This window comes from Struthio camelus, chromosome 7 (genome assembly GCF_040807025.1).
Source record: "Struthio camelus isolate bStrCam1 chromosome 7, bStrCam1.hap1, whole genome shotgun sequence".
Lineage (NCBI taxonomy): Eukaryota > Metazoa > Chordata > Aves > Struthioniformes > Struthionidae > Struthio > Struthio camelus.
The window spans coordinates 39,640,934-39,656,738 of NC_090948.1; the positions used below are offsets into that span (position 1 = coordinate 39,640,934).

Here is a 15,805-nt window from a genome sequence, read left to right on the forward strand (position 1 = left end):
GTCCTTTGTGCCAGTCAGAAGCTGTTTCAGGGAAGCAGCCGGGAAAACGCACGTGCAGAGGGACTGTGCTTTCTGCGGGGGGAATCCTCGCCCGACCTGCAGGCTGAAACAGTCCAGCCATTGCCGAAACACGCGCTCGGCACTGGGCACATACGGGAGCCCTTGCCTGAAACCACGACACAGGGCACTTTATTCTAAGGGCTTATACCTACTGCTTTCAATTACTTATCTCACCATCCCATTGCACCAAGTTCTATTGTTAGCGCTTTTCTTTTACACAGAAATACTGTTTTATTTGGTAGGATGTGCTCAACTGGTTGCTGCTCTCACACAGGAAAAGGCACGTTTCAGGAGTCAGCCTAGCTTTCTGTTATACTGTTACTTGTTTTGCATCCTTCTGCCACATCTGTTTCTTCTCCTCTCCTTCCCGAAAATCATTAGTGACAAACGTTAGTCTCAGTCTGCAAGAACGCTCCTCGTTTTTCCCCTTAATACGAATTGTTTGTTACTCTCTTTAGGACCTTCTCCATTTTTATCGGGTCTTTCCCACCCCCGGCCCCTATTCTTATATTCGCTGATCAAAACTGAGCACCGAGAAATGAATCCACATCACAGTGTGTTGAGAGGGCGTTGTGTTCCATAACACGATCTCTCCCCTCCAGTCCAGTATTCGCTTAAAAAGAGAGGTTCCTCCCTGTTCAGGTAGGAAACAGAAGAAATATGGGACTGAATTACCCTCCTAATTGCACACACGCAGAAAGACAACCTACGCGATACAATAGAGGAGACTCAACAGCGCAAGAATTTGACAAACCAATGCAGATGAATGGAATAAAATTGAGTTACTAACCATTAAATGTCAAGTATTTGAAATCTTTCTCCCTGGCGTAAAAGGCAATATTAATAAATCTTTAAGAGAGGGAACGCAGAGCTTATTCACTCTTTTGACCACTGCCGCAATTTGAACAGATGTTTTCATTGAGTTGTCCAACAATGCTGCCTCGATCTTTTTCCCCCCGAGAGGTTACAGTTAATTCAAAAGCCATCAACGTACGCGAGTAGCTTGACAGGAGGAACCAATTTATTAACTTCTGCTGCCAATCAAATATATTAATCCATTCAATGAAAAAAGGGGCGTTAGCACACGGCTAGCTTAAAAGCCAGCAGACGGGGCGGGGAAGACCGCGCGTGCCAACGGCAAGGTGACCACCCTGCCCATCCTGCAGTCCCAAGTCGCAGAAGCTCCCCTGGAGACAACCCTCCCCTCCACACAATCAGTGAAGTCCAATTACCCATCCCGGGAAGCTTTAATTGTGCACATATTGACATCCGAGCAACACCCTAAGCTTCTTTACAGAAGAAAGGGAATTTTAGAAAGAAAAACGTTAAATGTCCATAAACCAGTTTTACCAATTTGGTGCAGCCAGTGCTTGCAGCAGCTGAACGGTGCAACGCCTACCAACACCCAGAGCCAAACAGAGCAGCTCACTATACCGAGATCGGGTTATTTTTGCAGTAGATACTTCCCAACAGTGATATTTTGTTAAGCAATCTTAGTACATGGCACATATGCATGCACATATATATATATATTTTTTTTCAGAATAGTTCTCTTCTGCCCACTTATTTGCATACAGAAACATGATTGCTTCCCCAATGAGGATTAGCTAGGTGAATTTTCACATTTTCATTGCTCAGCTGATTTTGAGGCAGGTGAAGAGAAGCGGGCCCTTTTTGTGATTTCTTTTGCAAAACTGAACACCAAGAAACAATGACAGCAAAAGTGGGAAAAACAGCTCGACTTCTCTTTTTTCTTTTTTTCAAAGCTGAAGTAACACTTCCATGGTGACCAATTAGGGAGAGTTTTAATTAAAAGTTTAACTTCTAGAAGACTTCAAGTCTGAAAATTGCGTAAAAAGAGCAGTTGAAACTATCGTGGAATAGCTTTCTCAGCAGCAGAAGCACCACAGGAAAATGCCTCGAGCTGCTTCCCACCTCACTGGGCTTGCTCAGGAGCTGGATGCACGCCTTCACGTTTTTTCATTGATAAATATATAATCGTGCAAATTGCTGGCTTTCAGCCCGTCTCGAAGCCGCCTGTTCCTCGCCCCCTTTGCCCTCAATACCCGTCCCTGCAACGGCAGCTCCAGGCTGAGAACTATCCTGCCCCTTCTCGCCTGCTCTTGCTTCGCTCCTCGCGCTCACAGTTCACCTTAGCGTTTGGGGAGCAGATCCGGGGTTTGGCACTCGCAGAGGACACTGTTGTGTGTGAACATAAAAGGAAGGGGGTAGCAGGGTGTGGTGGTTTTTTTTTTTTTTTTCTCCTTTTTTAAAAACTCGCACAACCCAAGCATACCAAGTTCCTATTCTGGCAAAACGCACAAACCTCTTTGCTGCTCTTCATAATCACTAGTGTTTTCCTGAAAGGTCCCATTGCTCAACTGGGACGGGAACAGCAGCCCACCTTCCCCCACGCAAAAAACTATATTAGTGTATATGTACGCAAGCATATACATATTTCACCACAGAACAAGGCTAAGCTTGGCAGCAGGACATTAGTACATCCAAAAGACTCGATTTGAAGGCAAAACACATTTTTAACGTTCTGTGCTTTACCAAGCTTGGCTCACGTTTTCATCCCCTCTCTGTATTTAGGTTCGTCAAGAACGGATCTGCTGCCCATGCTAATTCCTCCAAGCAGTCGGAAAAAAGGACCAGTTTAACTGAGCTGGGACACTACCAGACACTGCCATCCAGACCCAGGCGCTGCGATTCATCCACCCTCCAAGCTAATCAGAAAGGCGCCGTTTCCAGGCTTGGTGGGGCAAAAGCAACCTGTCTTCTCCCTCTCCAGTTTTACGTAGCTTCTGGCCCAGCAAGCAGCCAACCCCCCAGTGAAGCTCCTACAGATGGCACTATACACATAATTAAGATTGGTACTACTAAAGTCATCTTGGACAAAGTCATCTCGGACCACATTATCATAAACACACATCCCCATTTCTTTTAAAAGGGCTTAGCCAGAACCCAAACGCTTACAATCAAACACGGAAGGTGATGGGATCAAGCCTTGGCACGGTTTCATGAGGAAATTACCAAAACCGAGGTTACTCCGGTATGTTAATTAGTCCACATTACAAATACACTTTCTTCCCTCCCTCTTCCCCTTCTTAAATATGAGCATTAGTGTTATTGCTTATTAGCAAAGCAGATATGAAAGTTTAAGTGATTGATGAAGTGATTAATTTAATAATGCAGGGTTGGGGGGGGTCTTTTTTTTTTTTTGAGGGGAGGGAGGCTTTTTTCCACCCCCTAAGTTTCCCAATGTTGGGACTAAATAATTTCCTAGCAATAATGATGCTTTATTGTCTAAAACTACCCAAATCTCAACCAAACAGTTTCATCAGTGGGCCTTCTAATGACAAACTGCAAAACCAGAGCTTGTGCCATGAGAACTGAAATCCCCCTTCGTCAGGCTGCATAAAATATTCCTCAAGTATTGTTGCTCGTTAGAGTTATTGCCGCACATAGAAACAAGTCTGGTCCTTTGCACAACGCTGATCAACCCTCTGCCCCAAGCCGCCTGCAAATCCCATTTTAGACAGTAGACGGTCGTGAGAAGGCGATATTGCTTTCGGTCAATACTGAAGATCAAAGCAAAGTCCCTACAGCCTCCCTTTCTAACGGGGAAGATTCACATTCACTCTCAGCCAGGCCCCTAACGAAGCTTGCGAAATGGGTTTCCGATTCAAAAATATCTCAATCTGCCTCACAGCCAGAGGCCGGCATATTCATCCCAAATTATCCTTTGTGAAAGGCCGCATCAGTTCAGCCAAGTGCACACGCGCCCCGCGGCCACGCGCTTGCTCCCGCCGCCGCCTCTGCGCGGAAAACAGCTCGCGCGCACCCGGACCCAAGGCGGAGGGGCTGCGGCAGCCATCGGAAACGGCTCCAGCACCTGCCAGGAACGTGCAACCTTTCCGCGAGCCACCGAGGGTGGCACCTCGCTTTTTTGCTCGGTGGGTGCCTTCCCGGGGGGGGGGGGGGATTGTTTGCATTCGGCACACAGCAGCCTGCTTGCACCACCTGCCCAAGCTCCTCCGGTTTTTCTTTCTTCAGAGCTTTGTGGAGCTCTTTCTGTGTCTTAGATCAGCAGCAGACTCATGCAACAAAAGCATAGGGATAATTTTCCAGCTAACTCGGCGTGCTGAAACAGCTCGGCACGATCTCGGACGCAGAGTGCGGGCAGCAAGCTGCGACCAGGGACAGCGAGGCTGGACGCAGGCAGAACCGCTGCAGAACCACAGCTTTGGGCGAAGCAGGTTTACAGGGAAGACGGGCAGCATCTTTAATTAGACCAAATAGAGGCCCACTCCCCATAAACTCCTCCAGATACACAGTCACGTGAAGGAAGTCCCAGCAGCAACAGAAAAGGGCACAGCCATTGCTTTAATATACATTTCTCACAGAGGAGTCAACTTTCTTAAGCCTTCCAACCACTCTTCTAGTACCACCACATTTTGCAAAAACATCTTTTCAACTTGCCGGTTTTTGCTGAAAGCATACCCTTCGCAGAGAGGAAGGTTCATTCACAAATGCTCTTGCTCTGCCCTGGGCTCTGAAGACACCTGCACAGCCTCCCTCTCCTCAGAGAGAGGAGATGGCTTTATAGCCATCCTCCTTGTGCTCTACTGAAGTCACACCTCCTTAGCACCTAGTTAGCACCTCGTTATCACTATGCCGGCAATGCTTTTTTTTTTCTTCTTGCCACAGTGACTTTTAACCCCTTGGTGCACTCACATTAAATAAATATCTTTAAAGCTTTAGTACTACATTTTGAGTAAGGTAGCCAACAGCAGAAATGCTGGGACAGCATCAATGCCAAGACAGCACCCTGTCTCAAACAACAGCCAGGTGTTTGTGGCAAAAAGCACAGCATGACAGCACACACACAGAGTCCTTTCCCACCACAGGATCTTGCAGCTTGCAGGATCGGCAGCTGAGGGAGGCCAGATAGAGGAGAACATCAACAGCCAGGTTCATGCAGCTCCCTGATCCTCCGATTTGGACTGTTTCATTCTAGGCCGAGCCAGAGTCTCATTCTCGCTAGTCTCTCTGACCTTTAGGGCCTTGGTTGTTCCCACTCCAATTCACTAGGGAATGCAGAAACCATATTCCCCATTAAGCATTGGGTGGGAGCAGCTGGGCAGCCACCCACGTGCTGTTTTGCCCTTCCAAGAACAGAGGGACATCAAGAGAGACCAAACAAGATCCCATGGCTGTGCTCAACTCCAGCTTCCAGGCTCCCCCTCCAAAGCTGCCTAGATAGCCCATACGCCTCGTGCGCAGCTCTGATCCAGACTGCCCTGAAACAAGTTAATCAGTCAGGAAGTATCCAGGGACCAAAAAAAATCAAGCTCGCTCTTACTGTTTCACATTAAGCAAATGCCACCACGGAGGAGACCAGACACCACAACTGCCAGCAGATACCTACAGCTGTGGGATCAAATGAGCAGGCAGGGTTTAACCGAGACGGCCCCTGCTCAATCACACCGAGATAGATAACCGTATCTTCAGCAGCAGCTTGAATGGCCCGGGGCCCCAGGGACCTTACCCGGGTGCCAAAGCATCTGGCTGCTCAGGCCTGGAGCGCTGCGCAGAAAGGCTGTCGCAAGAGAGACGATTGCCTTGGAAATTACACGTGCAGCTCATGGAGCGTGTCAGCCCTCCTGCCTAAGAAAAGCCCCCCGGCCCAGCCCTTACCTAGAAATGAGGATCAGGTCAAGTCATCCATAAATATGAGGGACGCACTGCTTCAAATCTACATGCAGAGATACCACTGAACACTCTGCCAGCACCTGCTAAACATCACGTTCCTCTTGCTAAAAGAATCTCAGGCCCAAAAGGCTCTGAAAGGCCAGAGGTGGCACACACAGACCTCTCTAATCACATTCACCCCCACCAGCCAATCAAGTACGCCCACTCTACAGTGATGCCCAGTGGCACCCAGCCCCTTCTAGGCTCCTGTCCGGCTGTGACGTCTTCTGGTGCACAGTAAGAGCCCCCAAACCAAGGGAAATGCTCATATAGCCACTCTGGGCTGTTTTGGTCAGGCTCAGCAAAGTAGGCCTAGTAGAGAGCAAGGTCAAGCTCTGCCACTCCAAACGCGGTGGAGAAACATCTGTATGTTTCAGGGTCCCTCAGCCAGTCTGGATTACCCCAGAAAAATCAGCTTTCTTCTCAAATTCCACCGGCCTTCTTCCACGAGAATAAGAAGCGGTCTGTTCAACATAGCCTGCCCTGGAAGGGCTCCAGCTTGCCCTGGGAAAGCATTATCTGAGTTTTCCACTGCAGAAAGTCAAACCACACTATCTGAAATTTGTCAGACAACACTCTCCTTCCCAGTGCCAAGAGCCAGACTGCAATCCTCTAACATCCAGCATCAAGGCCAACAAGCATCCAAGTGTCTGAGCAAGACTGCTTCCACATGTGCGTTCCCAGGCAGAATTTGCGACTCGGTCAACGCTGCCAAAAGATTTGGTTGTCTCAAGTAATCACTCTGCTCTGCTGTATTTAATTAAAATCTGCTCCTACAAGACCACTTAGAAGTTACCAGCTGCAAGTTCCCAAACTAACAGGATTTTTTTTTTTTCTTAAGCTGGCGAAAACATACCTACTCCGCTCCTGAAGCGCAAGCTATTAATGGGGCATTTACCAGCTCAGCAAAGTTCCACATAGCAAAGAGCGATAGCAGCAAACCGTAATATTTCCTGTCAGTCATCTGCCTTGCCCTTGCTTCCCGAGCACACGGCGGTCTCCTCAGGGAGAAGCACGGGGCAGCCACTGGCCAGGGGACAGAGAGAAACAGTCCTGCATCTCCCAGGAGAGGCATACAGGGAAGCAACGAGGTGGCTTTGAGCCCCCTGCAATGGTCCTAAACTTTGGACGCTCCTTCTTATTCTTCTGGCTCTGGGCACGTCCTTCCTCCCCAAGACACCTCCTCTCAGGGCTGCGCTCAGCATCGCCCAGGCGCCTGTCCCTCAGCAGCACGGTGGCACCATGCTGCTGAGTCGGTGACCACACTAGGTCTCTACCCAAACCCCTCCCCACCCAGCGAGCTGCCCTGTGCTAAGCTAACATCGTTCAGGCTCTCACTCACTGGTGGCCCAGCCTGCACGAGCTGCTGAGTTAGAGGTTCACCTTGGCCCCGTGCTTTCACAGCCTACCAGGCAGGAGAGGCTGAGGCAATGGATTTGGGAGACACGGGACCACTGCTCATCAGCTAACGCATGGCGGAGGGGAGGAAGCCCGAATGAGAGAAACTGAGGCCAGGCTGCAGCGAGGCACCTCCCGGCACTCACGCAGACCTGGGTGCTTCCCTGCCGAGCCCAGAGTAAGCACCAGGAGTGGTGCCATTGCAGTCAGCTCTGCTGCGCTGAACAGGGAAAGGTGCCCCCACGCGCCCTCTCTGAATCCCAGGCCCAGTGCAAACACCAGCTCCCTCCACTGGCTGGAGTGAGCCGCTTGGAGCTCGAAAAGACTACAAAGCTACATAAGCACCCAAACATACCAAAAGGCATCCCCAAAAACGCTTGCATGCTTTTGGGCATCTTCAGACACCCAAGAGCCACGTGAAGTTGGGCCATAAATCTCACAGAATTGTTTAGGTTGGAAGGGACCTCTGGAGATCATCTAGTCCAACCTCCCTGCTCAAGCAGGGTCCTCTAGAGGATCCTCTCCATCTCAACCCCTCCAGGTGAGGGCATGACATGCACAGCTGCTTCCCATCAGAGAGAGCAGTAAATGCTTCTCCAGGGGCTGTGCAAAAGCCACAGCAAGGCTTGTCACTCTTGCCTGCCCATGCCCTTATTCTAATAACACTCTCCCTGCCAGTCCCACTTTTCCAGGCCACCGAGCCAACCCCAGCAGCAGCCCACCACCCCTCTGCACCTCTGTCCCCACTGCACACATGCCACAACAGCCCAGCTGCTTATTATTCCCTCCTCTCCTCCAGCCATCTCCCCATCCTCCCACAATTTCTTCTCGGCTGCCCAACGCATTCAATCGCGTTTGCATTCCTCACGCTCACATTTCATATTCCCCACGCTCGCGTTTGCCGTCGTCCCCCCCCCACCACCGCAGCACGCACACGCATGTGTGTGTTTCATTACTTCTGGGTGAAATAACTGACTAGAGGGTCAGTCCACCTGAAAATTGCTCTCCCTGGACCTAACTGAAACAGATGGGCATTGATGATGTTTGCAGAGAAATTAATCAGCCCGGACTGGTGGCAGCGCCAGCAGCTCCATAGGCCCCATCTAGCCTAATGAATTCCGAGCTCTCCGTCTTAATAGCTCCTGACAAGACTAATTTACTCATGTAAGTGATTAAAGGGGGAATGATCTCTTAATTGTTGCTTAAGATTCCTTTAGGCATCACACACAGCAAGCAGAGGCTGCTCGTGTGGCACTAGGTGAGGCAGCATCCCAGGCTGCCGGAGGGAGCCGAGGAGAAGGGAGATGTTGGGAGCCAGCTGAGCATGGAAGGGCTGCACTCTGCATATGGATGACCGAATCCAGCATCGGTCCTGGGCACGCAGAGAACAAGTAACCCCAAGTGCTACCTTTCAAAGCAGAAGAGCAGCCGAAAGCAGATGCTACCAAGGGGGGGGGGGGGAACAGCGCATCATGCTCCAGCCCCACACCGTACCATGCATCCCGCGATGGCACTTCCCGATCAACATGATTAGATGCTTTCCCCAAACTGCTGGGCTACGTTCAAACTTCCCCAGCACAAAGGGGCTCAGATACCCAAGCGGGAGTTTCCACAGTCTTGCTAAGCATATTGCAATTGCTTGATTCATCAAGTCTAAGCATGCTGTGGTGTGTTCGCTCCGTGCCACGAGGCCCTTACAGCAGATCTCAAAAAGGAGCCATGCCTTCTCTGGATAAGAGATGACACAGACAGTTCTGCTACCCATACCCCACTCAGGATATGAGAAAAGGGAGAGGGGTTTCCAGGTGATGCTTTAAGTTAATAAGCTCAACTCCAAAAACATCTATCAATAACAGGAGGGGGGGGAAAAAAGGCAGCTGTTTGTCACTCATTTCAAGGCTGACATTCCCCTTTGGTGCATCTGGGAACAAAATCCCAGGGTGCCAGTATTCTTAAGAATGAATTTCATTTTTGTGCAGTGTAATACAAAGTGAAAAAAACCACAAAGGAATTGCAAGAACAATTTTATTCTCACAATATCTCACTGGAAAGTAGATTGTCAGAAATTTCCCCCCGTTTTCCACCAGAATGGAAGGTCAGTCAAATCCCCACAAGGTATTTCAAGCTCAAGTATTTCAAGGTCTGTGCCCTTGATCAGGTAGCCTTTCCATTAAGCTGTTCCCAGCTAGCTCTCACTCCTACACTTGCACAGCTGCTTTCTGCCCTGGGACTTGTGGCAAATTTAGCACTAATTATATGTGCAGAAGACACCAGCAATGGATGGACAGGGAGCATACAGAGAGGGAAGCAAAGAAGCCAAGTGCCAAAGGACCTGTCCTGGGCAGGCTGACAGAAGGAGGGCATCCATGTCACTGTTCATGCAAGGGGCAGGGGGATTTTTTTCTCCTTTCTCCAGGATGCTACTCTGCACAGGACCTCAGCTGCCACACCGAGCTGGACCAGCTAGCTTCGTTTCAGACAAGGTCTTCCCAAACTAGCCAGCAAGATTCGGAACATCCTCCGTTGCCCATTTATTTGGACACCACCCCAACATGATGTTGTAGGCTGCAGCAGATTCAACTGTGGGGACTCCCAAGAAGAGAATGAGAGACAGAAGCCTCTTTGCCATTGCTAGAAAACCTGCTTTTGATGAACAGTCACTGGAGGAGCCTCTTCCAGACTCCTCCATCCATTCTGAGAGTCCCAGTGACAATTCTGGTGCAGCAAGATTGTTCCCTCCCCCCCCCCCAAAAAAAAAGCAAAGCTGTTGCTCAAGCTGTATGATTGGAAGAGGCAGTACATGGAGGTGAAAGAAGCTAGTGAGAAGAGGTCTCCATAGGATGCCAGCTGCTAGACTGCTGGGAAAGGCCCAGACCTCCACTTCTGCTCCAGCTCACAACAGCTCACAATCAATTCCTTCAGCATTAAAAGCCAGTCACGAGCCCTGATTGAAGTGCACAAGTTTAATGGACTGAGAGCCTGGAAAGAGGCCGAGAACAACCCGGTCGATTTCTGCATTTACTAAAAACTGATCACTAGCTAAATAAAGCAATAAAAATAAGCTACACCTGTCAATCAAAAAACCTAAGATCCCCCCCCCCCCGTGCAGTAATACAGCCACACACATGTATACCATGACTCTGCCCAAACTTGCAGTGCGCTTGAGTCGCTCCATGCTCAAGTACTTATAAAAGGAAAGGGGGAGCAGAGGCAATGCAGTGAAAGATGCTCTTGGCAAATTTAAACCCACCCATACAGCCTTCCCAGCTTGATCAGTCTCCCTTTCTCACCACCTTGTCTCAGTCTGCAGCATTGGTCCTTTAAAGGCTTCTAGGACCACTGGCCTCTGCCTTCCTCTGCTGTGGCCAGGAGTCAAGTCCCAGGAAGCCTCATCCACTTTCACATGAGCCTCTGCACTTGAGCACTTGGCCATGAACCACTGCGCTGGTACAATACTACACCTTGGTAGTGTCCAGCCCGACTGTAAAGTCAGCCAAAACAGAGGACACTGAATGAACACGCCAACACAGCCAAGCCTGGTGGTCACAAGATGGGTGCAAACACACCAGGACTGTCTTCCTTCTCCTCCAAATGCTCTCACAGCACTCTATTGCATAACCTGTACCTGGAGAGCTCATTTTCTCCTGTAAGCCCCGAATGCATTTGGAGAGTTCACCAGTACCAAAGACCTAACAATCTATTTGCAGCACGTACATCCCTTGGCACGAAGACTAAACACTCTGGCTAGGAAAAGGTCTCACCCCACAATGCATGCAGTAATCAAGCAAGTAACAACCACAGAAGCAAGAAAGGGGCCGAGTCTTCCTGTGTGCTGAGTTCGTCCAAGATGCTGTTCCCGAGAGCAGACAACACCAAACAGAATCAGCTCCTGGGAGTGTTATCAGGCAGATGAGGACTCTTGTCCCACCCTACCTGCACACCAAGCCAGCCAGAAAGGAGGCACATGAGACCCTGCTGGGTAAACCAGAACTTCAATCCTCATTGGCAGCCAGGATGCATATGCCAAAAAGATTGTCCAGCACTTTGTCAAGAAGGTTGGGGTGGGGAAGCGTGCATGTGAGCATTTTTAAACCTTTTCCAACATAGGGTTGGCAATAGCAGACCCTCTGCCTGCTAGCACGGACATGCAACACTCACCCACAGGAGTGTCCTCGTTGATCAGCAGGTAGGTGTCGAAGAAATAGTTGATGAAGTACGGCAGCCGATTGCCCTGACCTGGAAGGGGGACAAGAGCAACATTTTATTTCCCTGGTGTTGTGCTTGCGGCCCAGACAGCCAGGAGAGCCCTTGTTCATGCACAGCCCTCCCCAACACTGGGTTGGTGCATCCCAACAGCCTCCACTGGGCCCCTCCTCACCCACATGGGGGGTTGCGTGACCCCTCCTAGGGGGAAGAGGACCTGCAACACCATCTCAGCCCCTCACTCTGGAGCATGGGAGAGGCCTGCAGCACCAGGCTAAACCGGCATGAAGCTGGCCACAGAAAGATGATGGGGGATCCAGCCTAGCATGGTGTTAGAGAGGGTACTGCAGCAGTCCAGGCTGACAGGAGAGGACAGTCCCTTTGGGCAAAAGGGCTCTTACCCACACTCCAGAAATCGCATCCTCAGCCAGGACAGCTTCCTGCAGTGATTCCTACACACACTCCCACCCAGCATCTCCAGCTTACACAAGGACATTTTCCCTGTCAAAAGGCACTTTTCCCAAGGGAACTTCTCAAACCCTCCACCCGCAGCCCTACAACCCTCCCACAATCGTCACAGCAGCACCAGCACTGCAGACAGAGGAGCATGCTCACAGGCCAAACCTCCATCCCCACGCTATCGCTGTGGACTCAGGCATGCCTGTTTTAAGAGAAGCGGAGACAGCTCTTCAGCTTGTACAGCAACCTTGGCCTTTCTTTTTTTAGCATTTTCTTTTGCGGGGTGGAGGCAGAGGGGAGGAGGGAAGCCAACAGCTCGGGGACCAGGCACATCAATTATTGTTTTGGTGCACGATTAATACCTCGCTTTGTTCCCACGGTTGAGAGCCTTCCGCCTTGTCAGCCAGCCCAGCAAAACCTTGCGCTTCTCCCCTCCTCTCTTCCTCCCTTCTCCTGTTGCACGATCACATTTCCCTCTAATTGCCTCCTTTCACCTTTAATAACCAGGCTCACTCATTTCTACTCCCTTTTTTATGTAGTTGGAAGCTCGTGAGCCTGCCCCCGAGCTGCTGTACCTGCCACCCCACCGCCAGAGCCTCATTAGGTGACACAAAGTCAAGCGCAGAGCACGTAGAAGAGCTGCTGCAGCCTGAACTGTGGGGAAAGTTAACTAGAAGAGATTTATCAGTGGAAGGATGCAGGACACGAGGCAGCATGAGAGAGAAACTACATGTTTCCAAGAAAGCTCGGAGTTGACTGGCCTGCATCTGACAGATGGGTTTTCCTTGATACCCTGCCAGAGCCAAACAAGCCAGCAGACTTTAAGAAATGCAAGTGAAGCTGCCAGGCAACAAACACAGACGCACGAGGGAAAGCGGAGATGTTAACTGGCCTAGCAAAAACACTTCACATCCAGCCACCGGCAGCCCCAGGTTGGGCTTCCCGTGCAAGCGGGAACGTGCAGTGGAAAGAGCCAGGACAGGGGTCCCAAGTGGACCTGCTGGACATTTGCCAACAGAGCAAATCTCCTCCAAGAGGGGAAAAGCAATCGTTTAAACTCGCCAATTCAGAGAGACCCTGGGGCCTCACACAGAGTGCAGAAGTTTAACGATGCTCGCTCAGGCCAGCACAGGGTCCCAGTTGTCCCTCCCCATCAAACTGACTTGTTGGCACGAAGGTCCTGCTGGTTTGATGACACTCATGAGACCAGACACACAGAGAAGGGACATCACTTCCCTGTCATGACTCTGAGCCTCAGTAACTGGCTTTGCTTTGGGCCAAAACCCAAGATCTTGTAAGCTTTCCAGCAAAATGCTTTTGGGCCAGCTGTACCTCCACCCAATCCTCTCTGAGCTCATGGCAGCATGATATCATCTCACAAACCTCCACCAGACCAGATGCAGAACCTGCCAGGCCCCTTCCAGCATATTTCAGCACAGGCGTTCCACACCATCACCTCCGTCATTATTCCAGCAGGGCTGGAATAGCCAAGACCTTACCACAGGTGCTATCCAACACAACGAGCAAAGCCCTCGATGAGATCAGAGACATCCAGGTTTCCTTCCTAACCGCACTACACATTGCCATCACCTTCATGCCAGTCATTCGCTCTCCCTGTACTTCAACATCCCACCTTCAGAGACAAAACCTAGATCCCTTTTCAGCACCCACTTTTCCTATCCAAGCTGCAAGCCAACTGATGGAGCGAGACCTTTCCAAGGCCTTTGGAGCACAGGTCCAGGTGTGCTTGAGTGCTAATCTGCTTAGCAGAGGACAGTTAACATTTCAGGAGCAACTGCTCATTCCTGGTTAAGTCACATACTGACACAGAGGAAGAGGAAAGCCAGTTTGATTCCAGCTTCAGGGTGGCCTATTGATTTCAGCACAGGGATGTTTAATAGCAAGAGAACAGCAAAGCACTAACATCCGTGGCAGAGGGGCAAGTGTAACGGGAAAGCCTTGGGATCATAAGTCTACAGGCAAGTGATGTATTGCCGAGTTGCCAGACACCGCAAGAGGAGAACAGTGGCAGGGAACAAGAAAACTCAACAACCTCGAGGCGATAAACTTAAAGACACAGAGGAGGAGGGAAAATGGGCAAGGAGATGGATTATGCTTTCACAGGTTAAAGAAAAGGAGCAAGGAAGAGTCTTTTGAAGCCCAGATTAACACAGGGACAATCCCGGCGCAAGTTTGGTGCGTTCCCAGATGCCTGGCGTCACTCAGCAGCCGAGCGCCTGAGGAAGCCTGCCCCAGGAGGCCTCAGGGCTGCATGCAGGCAGCGAGGAGGAACATCCAGCACCCTGCAAACTCGGCACTCAGGGGTATAAGACACCCCTAGTCCCCCACAGGCTGTGGGGACAGCAGGGACTGGAGCAGCCTTGGCTCCTACCAGGGCTCTCAACGAAATGCCCCCTCCATGGGGAAAGAGGACATCCCTGACCATGTCATCATGGCACCCCACACTGCCCTCCTCCCCATGGCACTAGGCTTGTTACGCGCTTTGAGAAGAGTGAGCTGGGAAAGCACTGGCAACAGTACTCCTGCAAAGGCACATTTAAATTAGGCCTCTGGAGTTAAGTACCTGGAGAGAAAATGAAAAGGACGTAGACAAAAAAACAGGTTGTTCAGAGCTAATGGCATCTCTGGATGCTTTGGTGCTCACATGTACCCAACTGGCGTTCCAGTACCAGCAGGTTTCGGAGGGGGCAGGCAAGAATAAAACCCACCAAGCAGCTCTCCCTGCTGAGATGTGGGATCTTTCCCCAAGAGAGGGGCTTGATCTACATTTTAGTTTAAAGGGCCTGCCAATAATGAACTGCCAGAGTCTGCACACGCTGATGGGAAGCAGCTTTCTCAAGTCAGATGCTTCATGCAGAACAGCTTCGGGAGCAACAGCAGCTCCATTGCAAGCCTACTGCAGGAAAGCACATTTCCTCCCTCCTCCTTGGAAGGTATATGGCCTTACTCTTGTGGGGAAGTTATCTCAGCAGACTGCTGTATTTCAAAAATAAATTTTCTTAATGTTACCAGTGTACTAAAAATAGGTTGCATCTTCCAAAAACAGCTGCACCAGGTGCCTGAATGCATTCAGACCGTCAGTCATCCCAACACAGAGGATCTAAAAGTTAAGATAGGAGGGCAAGTGGCACCTTAGAGCTGGGACAGGATAAAAGCAGTAGGGTGCTGGGGCAGGACTTAGCTTTCCTGCTGCGAATCCCAGAACTAGGAACCAGGCCCATCTGTGACTTGCACTGTCTCCACTCTGGTGGACCATCAGCATTCAGAAGGGAAGTGCGAGATGAAAAGAAAGTATCCAAACTGAGCAAAAATCTAGGTCAAAAGATGCACAGTATGATGAATGGAGGCCATCCAAAAAAATCATTGGAAGCAAGTTTAAAAAAAATGGAAGCCAGCAGGTTTCTCAGCTGCCCTGTGCTCACACTTGGCACAGCTCACAGAGGCATCAAGATCTGGCTTTTCCCTCCCCTTTCTCTCCTGGAAAACTGACACCAGCTGGAAAGAAAGCCTGCAAGAGCAGGGAGGCTGGGAGACCACTGCCCCCTCCCTCTTTCCTCAACCTGCCCTGTGGACAGGGCCTCCAAGTCAAACATTGCTTCTAACTGAGGCCACCCAGGGCAGCTGGACTGACCCACAGAGCCACACAGCCCCGCAACACCCCTCTCCAGTGACACCGTGCCATGGAGCTGTATGTCTGTCATTTGTTTAGTGCCAGCTTCTGCCTTCAGACACCCTTTAGGGCACCCTCGGAGACCTTCTCCCATCTCAGAAGAGCTAAGCTCTTCTCCTCTTACCTGGCTACCACCAGAACGTGCCAAGCCAGGCTGTGCGACACAGATCTCCAACACCTTGTCGAGGACAGCCAAAAGTCTTCCTATTGCATTTAATCTCGGACTGTCAACCTTTC

At 50.4% G+C, this 15,805-nt stretch overlaps 1 protein-coding gene across 2 annotated transcripts in view; it reads right to left on the reverse strand.

Moving 5' to 3' along the window:
* CDH23 (cadherin related 23) overlaps nt 1-15,805 on the reverse strand; it is a 227,241-nt gene that overhangs the window by 194,908 nt on the left and 16,528 nt on the right. For both annotated transcript variants that reach the window (XM_068950920.1, XM_068950919.1), the window contains exon 3: nt 11,374-11,451. In XM_068950920.1, the coding sequence (XP_068807021.1) occupies nt 11,374-11,451 (78 nt within the window). The remainder of the gene's footprint in view (nt 1-11,373; nt 11,452-15,805) is intronic.